At 37.8% G+C, this 19,647-nt stretch overlaps 1 protein-coding gene across 4 annotated transcripts in view; it reads right to left on the bottom strand.

Annotated features, from left to right (window-relative positions):
- Positions 1-19,647, bottom strand: part of CLCN3 (chloride voltage-gated channel 3) — a 61,910-nt gene that overhangs the window by 12,434 nt on the left and 29,829 nt on the right. For all 4 annotated transcript variants that reach the window (XM_035324418.1, XM_035324420.1, XM_035324419.1 and 1 more), the window contains 7 exons: positions 11,341-11,498; positions 9,746-9,845; positions 7,355-7,542; positions 6,641-6,763; positions 5,153-5,359; positions 3,716-3,796; positions 1,938-2,483 (listed from right to left, as the gene is read on the bottom strand). In XM_035324418.1, coding sequence (XP_035180309.1) covers positions 1,938-2,483; positions 3,716-3,796; positions 5,153-5,359; positions 6,641-6,763; positions 7,355-7,542; positions 9,746-9,845; positions 11,341-11,498 — 1,403 coding nt within the window. The remainder of the gene's footprint in view (positions 1-1,937; positions 2,484-3,715; positions 3,797-5,152; positions 5,360-6,640; positions 6,764-7,354; positions 7,543-9,745; positions 9,846-11,340; positions 11,499-19,647) is intronic.

Genomic DNA, 19,647 nt, shown 5'->3' with positions numbered 1-19,647 from the left:
AGTTGGCTGAATATGAGCCAGCAGTGGGCTCAGGTGGCCAAGAAGGCCAGCAGCATCCTGGCCTGTATAAGAAACAGCGTGGCCAGCAGGTCCAGGGAAGTGATTGTTCCCCTGTACTCGGCTCTGGTGAGGCCGCACCTCGAGTACTGTGTTCAGTTTTGGGCCCCTCACTACAAGAAGGACATGGAGGTGCTCAAGGGAGTCCAGAGAAGGGCAAGGAAGCTGGTGAAGGGTCTGGAGAACAAGTCTTAGGAGGAGCGGCTGAGGGAGCTGGGACTGTTCAGCCTGGAGAAGAGGAGGCTCAGGGGTGACCTTACTGCACTCTACAGGTACCTGAAGGGAGGCTGTAGTGAGGTGGGGGTTGGTCTATTCTCCCACGTGCCTGGTGACAGGACAAGGGGGAATGGGCTAAAGTTGCGCCAGGGGAGGTTTAGGTTGGATATTAGGAAGAACTTCTTTACTGAACGGGTTGTTAGTCACTGGAATAGGCTGCCCAGGGAAGAGGTTAAGTCACCATCCCTGGAGGTCTTTAAAAGATGTTTAGATGTAGAGCTTAGGGATATGGTTTAGTGGAAGATTTGTTAGCATTAGGTAGGAGGTTGGACTTGGTGATCTTGGAGGTCTCTTCCAACCTAGACTATTCTGTGATTCTGTAAATGTTGTAATATCTAGGGCTCTGCCTTTTAAGTAAGTGAAATTCTATACAACAGAACTGTAGAATGATAGGTGAAATTCTGACTTATGGAAGACTAACATTTCACATATACCCAACAGAGTTATCTTACCCATCAAGCAACATATGGAATATAACTTCAAATAACAGACTGCAACATACTCTCAAATACCAACAGGTGAGAAACACATGGCAATATTGTTCTATCAATCACAGAATGGTTGAGGGTGGACAGGAGCTCTCCAGGTAGCCCAATGCCCACTCCATGCTTAGTCCTGGTTCAAGCAGGGTCAACTACAGCAGGCTGCCCAGGATTGCATCCAATTAGGTCTTGAGCATCTCCAAGCATGGAGATTCCATAACTCTCTGCATGACCTATTCCAGTGTTCAACCACTGCCGTAATAAGGTGTTTTCTTACGCATGCAATTACTGAATAGCAATGTACACTGTCAAAAACTGGAGCTAGTTTAAACACAAATCCTGCTTAGCAGATATTGTGCAAGTCATGTTTGTGTTAAGAAACATTTAATATTGATGTAGCTGAAAAAAAGTACAAAGGGAACCTGAAAAGTGAGAAAACAGTGAAGGCATGGCAGTTACGACATGCTGCTCAGAAAGTGGCCACTGGTTGGAGAATAGCTTGAAGGACTGATAAATGAAGTGAGCAGGAAGGACAAAAAATTAATTATTTTGTAATGGAAAAGAAACTTCAGTGTGCCAGTACAGTCACATGAAAAGAGCCTACTTTCTAGTCATGACATGCAATACTTGAAATTTCAGGAAATAAATCATTATCAGCTCCCTTAGCCTGAGGTAATTACATTAATGTGGTAAGTAATGAGAGGAGATACAAAAGATGCAATAGTTCAAGAAATACAGCCTTTTTTGTTTTTCATGCGACAGTACTAAGCAACCCAAGCGGTCATGTTTGACCTCAGCTGAACTTGGCTTTTGGAAATTTTAAAAGCACTCTCACTGCTGTATCAGGACCACACAGTCCTCCATCCACACAATTGCTGTTGTCTATAAAATTTAGCACCTATTTCTATTCAGCTGAACAAACAAAAGGCTAGCTTGAATTCAATGAACCTTAACATTATTTTCTACAGGACTTGCTTATTAACCAACAGTAAAAGGCTTTTTTTTTTTTTCCCCCCTTAAGAGACCTAAAACTACACATGAAAAAAGGTGCTAGCTTTGAGAGATGGAAAACGAGGAAGACAGTAATGAAATAATCACAGTAGATGATGCATTCATACTTACCTTGATACCAAAGGTGAAGACCGTCATTATTATTTTAAATATGAGTGCTAAACACAACTGCCATATAGCTGAATAAACTCCAGTGCCTGCTGGGCGGTCAGGAATATCATCTACTATTTTGCTTGCGTTCATATCATTTCTGTAGTCACAGAGGGAGGAGGATTCTAAAGGCCCACAGTCTGTGAACAGCTCTTTAATAAGCTCACTGGTGTTTAGCCTTGTATATGGATTAGGAAATGCGATGACAGCTGTTATTGCTGCAACAATAATAACCTCCAGGACGGGGTACTTCCCAAATTTTGTAGATTTGCGTCGACGACACCATGCGATGTTTGCTCGAATGAAAAATGCTCCCCAGAGCCCCCCAAATACTCCCAGAAGAATAAAAGGAAGCAGTTCAAAAAGGTACCAAGGAGTGTGATATTCCACATAAAAAAGAACTAGGCGGCTATTACCAAAAGGATTGATGGACCTTAAAACAAATGCAGCTACTAAAGCAGCAAAAAATGATCTCCATAAAGTCTTCAGGGGGAAATAATAACTGACCTGCAAAAGGTAATACATGAGAATTGTTAGTGATCCAATTAAAAATACTGGAAAGACTGCTTCATGCATGTATTACAGTTCTGTTGCTCACATGCTATATATACTGAGGAAAAGAGTCTTATCAGTATTATTCCTATCACTTGGTGCACTGGAGCTCCAGCACATATTACATTTTTATAAAGCTCTAAAGCAATTCTTACTTAGATCAGTTTCAAGAACTATACTAAAGCAATACTGAAACCACCACTGTTGTGAGACTTCAGAAAAAACACTGAGTAATTTATGTTTAAAACCTCCTGTTTATAAGCATCTCTTCCTAGCATTCAGCAAACACCAGATCGGGTATTAGCTGTTCTCTCAAACTTCCTCCTAACGGGGTCATCTCCTTTCAGCCAACAGTGAAGGGTTTCTGGCATATCTGTGTTTTCATGAAGTATTGTTAAAACAACAACAACAAAAAATTAAATACAACATGCAAGTTCACACTTAAGCCCCATACAAGATGATTAAAATTTTGAGAGAGTTTTCTTCTCAGACTGTTTGTTTTGCAACAAAGTAATTCTCCAAAATCCCTTAATGATATCAGCAAATTACACAAGAAAGCATACTTTGCTTCCTTCCCCCTCCCTCCCACTCAATTTGGAGGTTTTAGAAGAACATTAACATGTGGTTAAAAATACTAATGATCTAAATAACATTATGTTTTTGAAACAAAAAATGTTGAAAACTAATTTAATAAGAAAAATTTCTTAGTGAAAATAGTTTGATGGCCTCGGATGTTTTATTATATTTGCTTTATTAATAATTAATGTATTCAACTGTGTTCAGTGTCTGAAACTTTGAAGAAAATGTTTTAAAAACTGAACTGTCATAGAAATGTTGAAGAGATTTCTAAAGCCTCTTACAAAATGAAAAAAAAAAGTCCCACAATTTTCACTTTTTAGAATGGATTTATAGAGTGAAAGACTGGTGCCTCTACGTAAACTGTAATTATTGACTCAACCATTCTCCAGAAAAACGTTCTTGAAAATAAAGCAAAGCTGACATTCATCCAAAGAAAAGAAAAGAAAAAATAAAGAGTTTGCCCATACCAGGACTCATCATTTTGAAATGTGGGTCCAAAAATAACCTCTCTCTTAGGAAAAACTCCACAGCTTGAAGGAATCTGAAATTTTTCATACCAGAACAGATTTTAAAATCAGTTTTTACTTTAATGCCAGCTCTTGACATACCTCCTCCAGACTGAAAAGGACTCCACCAATTGGGGCACCAAAGGCCACAGATACTCCTGCTGCTGAAGCAGCTGACAACACCTAGAAAAGACAGTAGGTAAAGGGTTTTTCACAGCCTGCAATATGCTCTAAAAATGAAGATCACCATCTCATTACAGTTATCAGTTTCTTCTATGTTTCTATCTAGGACACAGACTTGATAACAGAAAAGCACCAGGTGAGTGTATCAGAATGCTTATAAGATGTGGCCAATGCCCACAGCAGCTGCTGATGAGGTACCAGTCACAATGAAGCCATGAAGCTCCTCTAGGCATCCTCCCCAAAGAAGCCTGTGGTTCAATATGAAAATGCTGATAGCTCTTTTTCAAGAAATTGTAGCAAGCTTTCCCTGAACCAGAACACGGATGTAGTAAAGAAGTCCAGCTACTGCAAATATTACTTATTGCAAAGAAAAAAATCTGTCACAGACTATGCAGTTTTTAAATCAGTCCTGTAGATTTGCACTCAGTAGTCTTCAAGCAAAAACTTTCAAAAAGGCATAAGGTGAACTAAGATTAAAGAGAAATTATTAGGAAACAAAGAAGCGGATGGTCCTGCAGCATCATGAATGAGTAAAATTTAATGCATGAGGCTGGTTAAAGTGCATGTTATTTGTAACAATATTAGACAGGTTCCTTGCAAGAACAGTGGCACCTGAAGCACTTACATACCTGAGGAAGAACACACAGAGAAACTCGAAGAATTACCACACTCGAAATGAACAACGAAACCATGGAAAAGAAATGATTTACTTAAGAATACACAGCTTTGAAACTGGAAGTGAATCCAAGTTTCCTATACAGTCTGCAGTCTTTGTCAAGAAGCATGGAAGTTGAGAGTGAGAGAACTACAGCACAGCTGGGACAACACTCCTCCTTATTTTACAATATGGAAATGTTATTAAATTAAAAACAATGTTACATCTTGCTACTCACTATCATTATACTTGTTTTTAATAGTATAGCTCTCACTGCCAGCAACAACAACAAAAACAGGTAAAGAGCCAAAAACACTGTTGTCACCAACTCTTTCCCAGCACTACTTTGTTCATGAGTTCAGAAATCCTCTGCTGTCCTCGCACGCAACTGGAGATGATTGGCAAAATACAGAGTCAAGAAGAAGAAACGATTTAAGGAAAAATTGAACGGTCACCGAGATGGAAAAAATGCAGAAATGTTCTGACATGGAAACAGTTTGCCTTAGAGAATGCTCGGGATAGTGCATGGATCATAACACAATAAAAAAATTATAGATAATTCAAGCCTAAGCAATCTGAGAGAATTATCTTTTAAACAAATCAGTGTTTGGATTTTTTTATTTATATATATATTTATTATTTTTTTTTTCAAAATATATGGAAAATCAATATGTTCTAGAAATGATTTTACCAAAACTTACCTCTCGTTTTTTAGCTTCATTTGTGCTGTACTTTGGAAAGAGGTAGGAAAAAATATTCCCACAGCAGCAGGCAACGTGTACCAAGGGACCTTCCTTTCCTAAACTCAAACCCGATGCTACAGCCAAGACTAAAGTGATGGTTTTTATCATCAAAGTCCACTTTCCCAAATAACCTCTGATGATGAAGCCGCTCAAAATAGTTTTTATCTGGAAGAAAAAAAATGCTACTGTATTCTACTTTCTTCAGTAAATAATTACTTTTATCATTTTAGACATGTAACTTCAGAAACAGCCTTTTCAAAGGGCTTTGTCAGATATTAAAGCCTGTATCATTCTGATTACTACACAGAGCCCATCTGGTTGCCAGAGGCTTTTCATTTGCAACTTACCGTACAACAGAGAACAATAATGTACAACATCATCAATTACATTTAGTAGAAAATGTATCTGCAGTGGCTTCTAGGACTGCATTCACTGGTTTATTATGTAAATTGTCAAATGAAAGTTAGAAACCCCTGGACGGAAAAAATAAACCTGCAAACACTATACTATTGCACTACTCTAAGACATCTCACCCTTGCATCTATTTCACCCCTATTTTTCTGTATTTCCTGTTTTTTCTTTTCTCTACAGAAAAATATAGCAAAATATTTGTTGACATAAAGATGGAAAAGATCAGCCTCTTTCACTAGAAAGCATCTTTCACTTTCCTAGGACTTTACTTTTCCTAACAATGTCATATTATTGGCCTGCAAATTTGCCTGTATATAGAAAATAATACAGTTATTGAAGCAAAGCACAACACATCTATAAAAAGGACATGCACACAACACTGGCCAGCTATGTCTAGAAAGTAAAGGTTATCTATATTTGGAGACCAATTAAGGATTAAATATTTTCTGGAGTAACACCATAGATTTACTCAAGACTTAAACAAAGGCAGGATTTCTCCTCCAATTTCTGCAGTACAAATACATGGAAAATATTTACAGAATGACTGGAGAAGTGTGACTGACCAGAATTTTACTTTGTCCCCCCCCGTCCCCCACTGCACTGTGTGCATAGTTGCAGAAAGCAACTGTAAAAATATGAGTTTCCAGGGACACTACACAATTTGCTGTGAGAGATGATTGTTGACCCACATTCTGTCAATGATCCTCTGCTCTCTGATCACTGCAGGCCAAAGACTGGAGTGGTGCTGAGAAGTAACTCTTCAGAAGTTTACTCTCTTAGGCTAAGTATTTCCACCAAACGTAGTCCAGCCACAAGCACGAAGCAAAAACCTATGCACTCAATACCTGAAGCTTCACACACCACCTTTTTCAGCAACAGTTGGCACAATTACATTATTTAAATTTGAATATTCATATTAATGTATTACAAAGTCACAAGGCCCTTCCTCTTGGTTTCCCCCCCAACCCTGTAAAGCAGCAAGAATTTTCACGCCAATATGAAACATCTATAACGTAATTATTATTTAGACCTCACCTCAGGTATCCCAGAGCCACAGGCATATGGAGCAAATACCTTCACCAGAGAAACTGCTAAGAAGGCAAAGCTCAAAGCCCAGAAAATGTACATTATGTAGTTCATTATGTACGAACCTGGACCCTAAAGAAAAAAAGAAAAATCCCAAAACGTCAGAATACTAATTTGATGTAGGAGCAGTCACTGCTTAAAATAACTGAGAAGTACTGAAAAGCATAGCCCTTTGCACATCAGCAAAGACTGCGTTATACAAGTTAATGTTCTAAGACTTCACATTAACAACCAACCAAATAAGATAAAAACAAACATAGTACAGCACCTAATAACTATAAAAATGCCTAAGATCTACTGAATACTGTCTTCTTTATTCAAAAGGTTTTATGATAGAAAAACTAAAAACAATATTCTTAGTTATCCAAGGACAATACAGACTCCATATCTGTTTAGTTTTTTGTTTAGTATGATCAACAATAAAAAGTTCCTGTTATTAACAGTTCTATACTCTCCTTATAAATTCCTTACACCTGCAACACTCCAAGTCCTCTTGCAGTATATAAAATGCACATTTATTAGAGCGTAACTAATTAATCAATTAAAATGCCGAAAAACTGCACAATAGTAGAATCCAAACCCCAATTTAGTACCCTGGCCTTAAAACCATTATTTTCTTTGCTCGGTAGAGCAAATGCCTTCAAAGAAAGGGCATATACTTACCTCTGCTTGCCCAATTATTAGTTCTGCCCATGTTTTCCACTGTGGACATTTATCTCTCTCTTCAAATGTGGTCTCATTTGAACCCCAGCAACACTGTTCATGGTTAAACCACAAAGCACTAAGGCAAATGCCTTCCTTTAAGTCAGTCATCCAGTCAGCAGCAATATCGATTAATCCTGCCAGTGCCCCTATTGTAGAAACAGTTCTGCGTTAACGTTCTAGGAAGTGGAAACAATAAAAGCAGCTTAAAATGAAGTGGGATGGCATTAACTCATATAAACGGAAATTACAGAAAGCCTAAAGAAAATGACATTTCAAACATTACTGATTCCGAGGAATATATTATATTTCCAGTATAGTAAGATATTTGCTGAAGAATCTGGTACCTTTTGTTATTTCCCAAGTCGGATCCCAGAATCACTCAAAATCCCAGCATGGCTGAGGTTGGCAGAGACCTCCGGAGGTCCTCTGGTCCAAGCCCCTGCTCCCAGAGCAGGCTGCCCAGGACTATGTCCATGAGGCTTTAGAAGATCTCCAAGGAGAGAGAACACAGCCTCTGTACAGCAACCTATTACCAGTGCTCTATCAAGTGCACGGCACAGAAGTGCCTCCTGATGTTCAGATGGAACCTCCTGTTCCATCAAGTTTTTGCCCACTCCCTCCTGTCCTGGCTCTGGGAACCACTGAGAAGAGCCTGGCTCCATCTTCTTTGCACCTTCCTTTAGGTATTTATAGACATGGCTGAGATCTCCCCCCAAGTCTTCTGTTCTCCGGGCTGCACAAGCCCTGCTCTTTTGGCCACTACTCACAGGAGAGGTGCTGCAGACCCTCCACTGGACCCTCTCCAGTATGTCTGTCTCATACCTGAGGGCCCAGAAAGATGTATTTTTTTTTTATTTAATCCCTACACCATACTTCTCCAACAGTCCACTGATACTACAGAGTTAAGAGTCAAAAGATGACTGTAATGTTTTTCTGACAAAAGAGACAATATACCTTCTGACACAGTATCTTACCATGCCTCAAAGAGCTCATGAACTGTTTTAGTATATTTTGTAAATATATATACATATTTTTTAAATAATTCTTACCTTACCAACAAGGGTTTTAGAACATCATAAATGGAAGACCATACAAACCCTGTTGACATTCATGTAACAAATACACAAAATGGCGTATTTCCATAGCATGGTGAGCATGTAAACCTCCTACTACAGGTAACAATTAGCACAGATACTAAGCACTTTCCCAACTCTTTTTTTTTAAAAAAAAAAAAAAAAAATCATGTAAAAATATTCACAAAAACAAAATACCTTTTTCATGCTAGTATTGTACTGCAAAACTGCATCTGAAGTTAGTATTTTTGAGAATGTGTACAACTGTTAATTAGTTATAATTTCCTATTTTTAAGGTATTAATCACTACCAGAAAAAGTTGTCTGGAGACAGCCCTCGGGCTTACTTGTATGAACTGGTAGTAGAGCACTAACTCGGGTTCACATTTACTTATCTCCGTACACCACCAGTTTAAGATTCCAGGCCAAACAAGGTCTAAATCAGTATTTTAGTAGAACAGAAGTTAATCTGCATTAATTGAAATACATAAACTAAGACCTTTTCCTGACAGAAATCAAGGTTGTACCATTTGAGATTCACTGGACACATACGACATAAAACAACTGAAACTGCAAAAGCTGAGCAATGTTCATGGCCAGAATTTGCTAGCTTTGATGCTCCGAAGCACAATAAAGCTATTTTAATATACATTGCAGCTTTGGAAGGGGAAAAAAATGCACAAGAAAACAACACCGCACTTTCCCACTCAAATTAACGTAGGCAATTTCCAGCAATTACACACTCCCATTTTGTATATTCAGAGGTATATAAACATGCTACACATTTTGCATATATATTAATTCATATGTGATTTGTGAGAGTAATTATGTATATATTTAAGTAGTAATTATACACTTCCCATGACTTTTAACAGACATTTCTATATTCTGCAACTAATCAAATCCTCTTAGGACTTAAATCTAATATTTCTGTTTAAAATATTTCTTTGGAAAAACTGAGCAAAACATTTGCAACCTCTTACATCTGCATATTTTGGTCACTTGAAACTGGTGGTAGAAAAGTAGCACCGCATCACAATGCGGCCACAAACTATCAAACAATTTTAGCTATAAAAACTAATCTCAAAATTAATCAAGTGGTAATGGGTTTTATTTCCCTTAGTAAATCCTCTCCCCCAAAACACTAAGGTCTGTATATCAATATCGTGACTCTTTTCCTCCCTTAATGAAATTACAACACTAGCCTGAACTAGCTCTTATCCAAGTTGGTAAATAATACACAAATGAAAAGTAAAGAAATACTCTTTTTAAATTACCTGATGCCAAGCCAGTTAGTGTGACTACGAGCCATCCTGACCATGCATCATACAAGCTTTTTGTCATCTCCCATGCTGATTCTTTCTTCTTGCTGTTAATCTGCAAAGAGAAATCATTATGAATAGTCGCACATGTTTTTTTAATAATAGGAGAAAAAAGTATGTATAAGTAACTGTGTGATGCGAACTGCAGGCAAATATACCCAACTCTTTAAGCTACAAGCATTCTCCCAGTATTACTGCATAAAATAAACTTAATTATTCAGATATCTAGTAACTGACAGAGGAAGGTAAATTTAATTTAAAGAACTAAAACCAAACCCAAAAATTGCACATTAGGAAAAATGAATACTTTCTGCAACATCTAGAACAGGTAATTGTAAAATTATTTCTCTCCTAAATCTTCAGTGATTTACATTGAACCGGAAATATTGTATTTCTTTTAGTATATTACTAATAAGCTATTCCATATAACTCAGATTCATAAGCTTCTACTCCAAATATAAACATTTTTCATTTATGTTTAATCCAAATATCACACCAAAAAGTAATGGAAAATAAAAATGAAAAACCTGGACAACTACCTGACCCCTCTAAACAACTATAACCAATGACATCTAATGGTATTATATGGAAAAAAAATCATTTTAGTTTTATTTACTTTACTTTGTGCATGCAGTCAAAACTTGTCCTCAACGTATTTTATTATGTAACTCTTTTTATTTTTCATACTGTAAAAGGAGGGAGAAAGCATGTACGACAAACAAGGTGCATGGGCAGGGGGAATAAATCAAGGAAGCACAATACTAGGCAAGGAAATCTCCAAATCTGCTTTGTTTTTAAAGTAAATTAATGTAAGGATTCAAAAAGTTTGGCAATAAAGCTCTAAATACTGTATTTCCTCCTAAAAGGCTACTAAACAGATCTATTACAAGACTTGTAATAACTGGTACAACAGTAATACAACCAGAGTCCAGTTCATGAAAGAACCTGTAGCAGAGCACACTGATAAAGGTGAACAGGCTGAACTTTGAAGGTCTTCTGAAGAAATGAATAAAGAGGAGGATAAAAGAAAGTTTTGTGATGGAAGAGTGGAAAGGACATTTCCTATGCTTACTGGGATTACTTTTTTGTTAAATAGTTAGACGCTAATATTTTAGATATGAGAATTTCACTGTTCACAGTCAAAACACCCAGGGCACTACATAGCAGTAGCAGACACACACTTGTACCAGTCCAGGTACCACCACAAGCACTACCATACTGCTATGAATTCATCTACACTGGAATATGGCTTTAAATATACAAGCATTGCAATAAAGGCAGTACTATAAAAATGTCAAGGGGGCGTGACACACCTGTTCCCACTCTTAAGTTACTGCTTTCTTTTAAAATTATAATACTGTTGCACGATTGCAGGTATCAATGACACAGTGTTTTGTTTTGTTTTTTTTATAGCATTAAAGTAGTTCTACCTGATGTAAATACTTACAAATTTAAAAGTCTGCATGTATTTATATGTATTACTAGACCAGATCTCAACACCAACACCCAAGCCAAAATACATTCCAAGTACTGCTATTTATCTCATGTACCCGTCTATGCCTTTCTCTGTCTTTGCACTTCTCTCGAACCCAGTCAATGGTATGGAAGTCATCGTACGTTCCTACTCCAGGAATTGGTTCATCCAGAAGATCCAGTAAATGTGTTGAACTGTTGATGCTTCCTCCATTTGTCATTGTATAATGAGTTCCTGTGACAGAGAAAAGACAGGAATTAATAAATTCTGTAATAAACTAAGTATTCTAATGATCATGACACTGCATATAAAATTTCTGTGCAAGTAATTAAAGACACTTCTCATAATATGTGTATGTTACGTCATTTAGGTCTCTCAACACAGCATGTTAATTGTTTTTCTGTTGTTTATCTGTACATTAAATTTGCACATCAGCAACTTCTTATTTCATGTTGGTTAAATATAAATTAATGTACTAGTCAAATTACTGTTCCATTTTGTGTGCAGACTCCTGAGAAATTTCAATAGAACAAAGCAGGGGGAAAAAATGAGCGTTTCTGCCACATATTTAACTTGAAATTTGCTTCTGTTTATGAACTACTAGAGGTAAAATTGTCTGTAAGAAAATAAAATTGGATAAAATATGAAGTTCACAGGACCTCCATAAGTTGTCAGTTATTTCTAAATATTCCAATCTTTGTTTACTGCTCTCTCCTGCATGTCTGAATCAAACCTAAAAAGTATTATTAACAGAAAATAAATGCAGCTAAAAAAAAAATGAAGCAAGTACTCACAAGACATCCCTCAGTCACAAAAAGTTGGAAATACTATAAAAATAAAATGTCTTCTACCAATTTATCATCACTAGCTAACTCCTTCACAGCCAGCTTACACAGCAGCACCCCCCATGCCCTCACACAGCAGTACCCCCATGCCCTCAGTGCTTCTACAGCAGTAATTGCTTTAAGGGGAATATTTATATTGAGGTTAATATAGACAATAATGAATTAAAGCGTGGTTACTCTCACATGTTTGACTAAAAACAAAGTAATTTGGCCAATGGCACATGGTATACCACAATAACCTCTATTCTTAAAGATGTAGGCCCAATTTGGCCAACACTACCATCAGTTCAGGCAGGCCTAAGATTCTTATTTTTAGGAACTGCGGGTTCAGCTCCTTGGTGCTGTCTGCAGCTTACAATGTATAAAAAATAAAAGGTCTTGTTTATGCTTTCTATGTAACACTGCTTATTTGGACATTTGCTTGGTGGTGAAGACAATAAAATTATAATAAAAAATGTATTAAGACCACATGCAATCTGAAACTTTCAAGATACACCAAACTATTTGTTTTAGTACTCAGCACCCCTGCTTTGCTGTTTACATGCAGAAAAGCTGAAAGGTCTACAAAAAAGATTAGTTTGTTAATTTACTTATTTGTTTCACATTTAAAGTGAAAGGGAAGAATGCAAATGCAGAAAATGCCTCATCAATGCCAACACCTTTCTCTCAAAGCTGCTGCTGGTCTCTCTTAAGACAGATTCTTGCATTCATAAAGAGCTAACAACAACAGAAACTTGGATCAGATTTGGAAGTGGAGGCAAATGTGAAAATCTTGACCCAGGATAAGGGATTCAACTCTTGTGCCATTTCCAATTCTGGTAACTAGAAAGGAAGTCTAACATACATGTCTGGCTAGCTGAAAGGACAAGTGCATCTAGTGGATGAGACAGTAACCAAAAGTGATACTGCTTCCAAAATTTAAAGCGGAAAAAAAAAAAAAAAAAAAAAAAAAGAAAAAAATGCTTTTTTATGTGACATTAATTTTCTTTGCAAACAGGACAACTACAGTTCAGCCTCAGCTTAATTATTCATCTCCTACAATGTTTCACTTACATCACGAAGTTTCCTGAACCTGAGTGATCACAATAAAACAAAAGCTTGCCTTTGCCCCAGAGTGCGGTTTTATGCCCTGCTATGTATGAGCCATTATATATGAACCAAAAACATAAAGCTATAAGGAGCACACAGCTTTATGCCACATAAGGCAAAGGACAATTGAGAGCTGGAAAAGCATCACAAACAGCAAGAGCTGATTTTAAGCATATATCACAAAGCACTGAACTGGATTCTTTCCATGGAAACCATCAGGGATAGCACCACAAACTACACCAGGCCCTGAGCAGAGCTTCGAGTAGACTGATGAAGAACAGTCCTTGACTGGGCACGGTAAAAATCCCACTGAGATCATGTCAGGTTCCTACTTTGCCAGCATCTGCTAAGTCACAGGATGGGAAACGCGTGGCACACCCAACACTGAAATATAAATGATTATTGTAAGATGAGGAGAGATACAGAATGAGATGTGAAGCTGAAGAGGTGATTTTGTTGAATACAGAGCTGTCATGGATGCCTTATGCAGACAATTAGCTGTTACATTATACCAAAAGAAACCACTTTTTTTTTTTTTTTATGGTATACCATTACACCTGAGAAACAGGCTGCAGCAATATCCTAGATTAGAGCGTGGTATGAAGGCCACCCTGAATAGGACCATGGAGAGGACAGCTGTGTAAGATGTGATGCTCAGTGTCTAAGATACAGTCTGACAGCAGCAGCATAGGACATTCTCCAGCTATTATCATCATTTATATTGCCTTTAACTATTCGAAAGCAGCATATTGAGAAATACACCTTTACCAGTACTCGACACTTTTCCAAGCTTTCACTTCCCAGTCTTCTCTTCCTTCTCTAACACGCCACACAAGGCACTCCTTCCAACCATGACGATGATTCTCATCAGCATAAACACATGCGAAGTCTCATCATGTCATGCCAGTTTCATCAAAGCGTTTTAAATTTATTTTCAATTCAACAGATTGTGTTAAAATCTTTGCCATTCATATGTATTTTTCAACACAACACTAACCTCCAAGCAGGAAATTATTAATTATCACACAAAATATATATGCACAGCCTCTAGCTACAGAACACCTCCATTTTCTGTATGTACACACCTGAGCTATTCTGCAGCTGCAAAGAAAGTAAAAAGCCTTCTTTTTCTTATGTATGGCTTTGCTTAAGGCTTTATTAGACTGGGAAGCAGATGGTAAAAAAAAATGACAGCAGAACTTTTATTATCATAATTATTCCAGAATAACCCATGTTACCACAGAGAGGTAAAATAACAACACACTGGTCCTCTCAGAGGCTCCGTATAACTCACAGGAAACTTTATGAAGCAAATTCAACACAATCCTTCTATACTTGGCAAAACTTTAGGACCTGAGGTAGCTGGCATCCCTTAATTAGCAAAATTGTCCAATAGCATCTTCAACAATCTTGTATCCTCTACACGTAGCCAGTGAGCTGCTGCTATCACAGACTGCTTGCAGACAGTAAGCTTCCAGACAATAAAAGTAACATGTTTCTTCAGAGCAAGGAGATTGTCTTTTCTAGGTGATCCAACTGCTGTTGGCCTTGCCTGAGCTATTTTCTAGGAAGGTAACTGACTTTTGTTATCCTTCCGTGCATGTAATTCCAAGCCTCCTCTCTCAGCAATCAGATCTGATAGTGCTGAAGTACTGCTTCAAGTGAAGTTGATTAAAACAGAGAAAAAAAAAACACAGATGGAAAACATCGATTACTCAATTTAATCTTTACTTACAATGTTAAACACAGAAACCATCTTTTTAACTGCTGTACACTCCCAACAACCTCTGCATATTAATGACATCATGATGCTGAGCACTGCTGCATACAGGCTACTGAAGGAATGCTTTGTAGCATCCTCACCTCACCGAAAACAAAACAAACCAAAAAATAAATAAATAAAAACTCACAACAAGCCATGGATATGAAATGTTGGGACTCAGTTGGATTCTGAGTTCCCAATTCCAATAGTTTTAAGAAAGTATCTTGCATTGTGCTGAAAGAAAAAAAATATTAAAAAAACTGTCATAAGCATTAAGGTTCACAGTAGAACGCTGCACCCTGGGAGGCCTGATCAAAATAGGGTACAGCAAAACCAAGTAATAGTGCTGCATGGACAAAACTGGAATAAGGGAAGCAGATTCCAATGGCATAAAAAAGCTCTCTTCTCTGAAGAAGTTTTTTTGGTTGGTTGGCTTTGGTGTTTTTTGTTTTTAATTTTTGTTTATTTTTAAATGAGACAAGAAATACAATCCAGAATAGCTTGAGTGGACAGTATGCCTTGATGGAGAAAGCAGTCCTTGCAGGAAGTGGTACATGCTTTTCTTAATTTCCTTCTGAGCATGAACCAATGGCTGTTAGTTCCAAACACTGATCCAATTTCCAGCTTTATTTGGCTAGTCCCTCCTGATATAAGGTAGGAAACCAAGACATTACTAAACTAATATTTTGCTAGAATCACTCAGACTGTTTTATACATTACAGCTTCCTCCTTGCCTTCTGTCCCCTTGAGGCAAGGAATACCTCTTCTTTTGTACTCTCTCTATATGCCTCACACAAGCAGTCTCAAATCTTGATTGACATTGAAACTATGATAAACATGACAAAAAGCTGACTTATGTAGATTACAAAGCATTTGTCATGTGCCATGCAGAGCATTTTCAAAAGCTGCCTCACCTCCTCCAGTAGTGATCCTTCATCCTTTTGTCACTCGGTAGATTTCTTTCAGGAGGTTTGAAAGCAACCCTGTGCAACACACAGCTGATGAAAAATCATGGGGTATGATTGTTTGTTTGTAAGGGTACCTGCTACGTTTCTAGCTAATCCATTTAAAAAGGTAATGTCAGCAAGGACTAATACCTTTAAAACATATGAGCAGATCATTACTGACTCACTCACTATGGTACAGTTTAAAAATGCTCCAGCTAAAGCATTTTAAAACACTAACAAATCAAAACTTGAGTTGCTGACAGTCTTATGCAGCTGCACTTGTCCAGTGAGGGAACCCAGGAGACTAAAAATATTTTTAGGGTCCTCTTTTCCTGGTCCCTGGATATGAAGAACTGAAGAGCCCCTGGACCCGGCTTCTCACTTCTTGTTGGGGTTCTCTCCTCCAAGGAGGAATGGGGCTCGTTTCTACATGTTGCGATTTAAAAATCCCCCATTGAAAGTACACTTAAAATCTTTGAGTTCAAGAAATGAGGGGTCACGTGCTTCACAGTTATAAGTACAGTTTCACCCAAGAAATGTGTTTTACAATGTATTTGATGCCCTCAATTCCCACATTACTGTACAATGATCCTCCCTGAGTCCTTCCTTTTGTGCGGTATTGCTTCTTGTTGCATAAAAATAGTAAGAACATCAGTATTTAAAACAAATAACGCATCCTGGGTAATCAAACAGTGCATGACAGATTTTCAGGAGGTTCTACAGAGCATGGTTATCTGCACAATTACCCAGTATCATGTAGAGAACAAATCCACACATGTATAGGTTACAGAGAACAAGCTACCGAACTAGGACATGAACAGGCTCAAGAGGGTGGTTGGTGGAATAAATGAGACCAGAACTTTATGATAAAGTCTAAGACCACTTCTATATGCCATACAACATATGATACATGTCTTCTGAATGCACATCACAACATACCCTGTCTCAGCATGCACCAGCTTAGTCCATTTCATGAATGAAACATCTCTCAGGACACAACTACACAGTATGGCTGAGCTGTACTCAGTGCTCCCAAATACAAGACACTACTCTCCCCATTTCTCCATCCCACTCTTGGTCATACAGCTCCCTTGCATCGGCTCTGTCACATCATCCATCTGCTCAGTAAACCAATCAAACATGCTAATCCAACTAAGCAGACAAAAGTAACAAAAAGAAAAAAAAAAGCTGACATTATACAGAACCATGGTTAAGGTACCGTGCTGACAGACAAGAAATAGTCAGTGCAGGAGGAGGAGAGGGAGAGGGAGTGGGAGGGCAAGCAAGCTCACCCCCTTCCAGAGCAACAAACTGTCAGACTAGTTACACTGAAATATATAAATGGGCCCTTGGGGTCTTGTTAAATTTTAATTATGCCTTTCTGTTGGAAACAATTCAGAACTTCTACATCAATATTAATATCCTGCCAGTATACAGTAATACCTATTTCACAGAGCTCAAAACCCCCAAAGCCGTCTGTTTAAAAAAGATTTTGGAGTTGTGAATGCAATGGGTAAATGATATCAACGGCAGAGCAAGTACAGCACCCATTTCTCCAAGCATTACATAGATCGTCAAGAAACACCTAACGGTTTCAGTAAGAATATCTTGCTGCTGCTCACACACCCTTTTTCTAGATGATGCACAACTGAGCCGATTCTGCTCATCTGCCATCCTTCTGGCTGACGGCAGCACAGCACATTTCATTTGGCTTACTTTAAGCAGCATGAAAGGAGGAAAAAAGATAACGCATCACTGCGAGTGAAAATGGAGCTAATCAGTTTACAGCAAAGGCGGGAATAAGCCCTCTCCGACACGACCATCCAAACCTGCTGAGTGCTAAAATCAGCCAAGGCTGTATCTTTCCAGAGGCCAGACGCTAATCCAAGGCTTTGCTTCACCCATGTGTCCTTGGGTATTAGGTGCCAAGGGGAATGGAGGCGGGGAAGCGCCCGGCACAGTGCACACAGTTAGGATCGTTGACACTTTTAACAAAGAAGATTTGTATACACAAGGTACGTCTTAGTGCATAAGCTTCTTTCTATAGCCATCTTCAGACCTCAAAACACAGGCTCTCCATAAAAGAAAGAACAGAAAAAAAAAACAGTTGGCAGTTTATTTAAATTTGTCTGTAACCACTCAAAAAAAGGCCGTTAAGCACTATTGTCTTTTCCTGGCTAGAAATAATTTTTAAATTCCAGAATCAGAAGCACAGCACGCCACGCCAGAATGCACCATTCACTACTGCTGGCGATCAATGATTTTTAAAGTCTCTGTAATCAAGTAATACTTCTCCCTTTGTGTGCAGCTATGAATTCACAGCCTTTTTAGTTAGCTTTCCTGAACTGCAGCACATCATAAGGTTCACAAGCTACAAATTGCTCTCTGCTTTACAACCAAATTCATACAAAATGACAAAACTATATATACAGCAACTGAAAAAAAAAATCAACTGGCAAATATAGTAGGAAACTGGAAGAGTCAGAACAAGATTTGAAGAACAGGGAAAACAATCAAAATGCTTGACAGAAGCACTGAGTAATAAATAATCCCTTCCCCTCCATTACTTCCGGGAAAAAAAAAAAAAAAAAATCAATCTGGGTTAAAAAAAGCCTTTAAAAAAGCAACAGTTCAGTGAAAGCTGAATAGTAGCACCTGAGAGTGAAAACAAAGACTTTTGAGAACCTATATCCACTGCAAACATACAGGAATCTGAGAAAATGGCAAAGGACAGGTAAAATATTGCTCAATGCATATAGCACATTAAAAAATGCATAATTGTCTTTTGACTTTAGGTGGAAGAATCAGTTCTCTTCCTGTTTTTCATGCAGGAAGAAGAAAAACATGTATTATTACAGATTCATTTTCTTGTCTTAAAGTACATCGAGAATGGTCTATACTATTTATTTAGTTTTGGCCCAAACAAATAGTGGCTTCAGATATGCAAGTGAAGAGTTATGGGGGTCCTCAATCTATTAAATTTACAACTTAAAAATACGGACTGTGCAAAAAAGAGATGAGAAAAAAAAAAAAATATATATATATATATATATAAAGAGATGTAAAGTTATGTAAAGCAAACTTCACAAAAGGAAGTAATCTAGCATCTAACAATGGCCAAGGCGATAGCCAGGACAATAGAACAGATAATCAGATTTCTAAACACTGCTGCTGCATGTACTTAACAACTAAGGATGCAACAAAAATAAAAATTCTGCTAATATGATTATCCCAAATCAGGCCATGTTCAAGCCCATGGAAGGCCTAATACAGAATTGCTCATTAGCTTTCTAGTACCTCAGATACTAGCACATCTCAGAGACTTCCCCACTGCTCATATCAAGTTGTAAGCAGTAGGATATTGTAACCACCTTCGTGCAATGGTGGGTGGCCCATCAGTGCGCACACAGTTACGTTTATACAGGTGGGTTAACGAACCCCATGCTTGTTAAAGCTCAAGTTTTCTTACTGACAGCTTGACTGCCATATATGTACTGCTATTGCTTATTCTTCAAACTTTTAAAGAATGGCAAAATCATTGCTTATGGGGGGGGGGGGGGTAAAAAAGGGGGAGTGGAAATCAGTGAGTGTGAATATGTCTGTGAACAGCTGGAAGACAAATGAGATGCTGATAATTAGGAACTATCATACGGGTCCAGCTAAAAAGAATGATGCAAAAATAAATCCAAGGGCAAATAAATGAGTAACGCAAAGAACAATTTATTTATATAATATATCAC

This window comes from Oxyura jamaicensis, chromosome 4 (assembly GCF_011077185.1).
Source record: "Oxyura jamaicensis isolate SHBP4307 breed ruddy duck chromosome 4, BPBGC_Ojam_1.0, whole genome shotgun sequence".
NCBI classification, from domain to species: Eukaryota; Metazoa; Chordata; class Aves; order Anseriformes; family Anatidae; genus Oxyura; species Oxyura jamaicensis.
The sequence above is the reverse complement of the archived record's forward strand: the minus strand, read 5'-3'. Positions and strand labels throughout refer to the sequence as shown.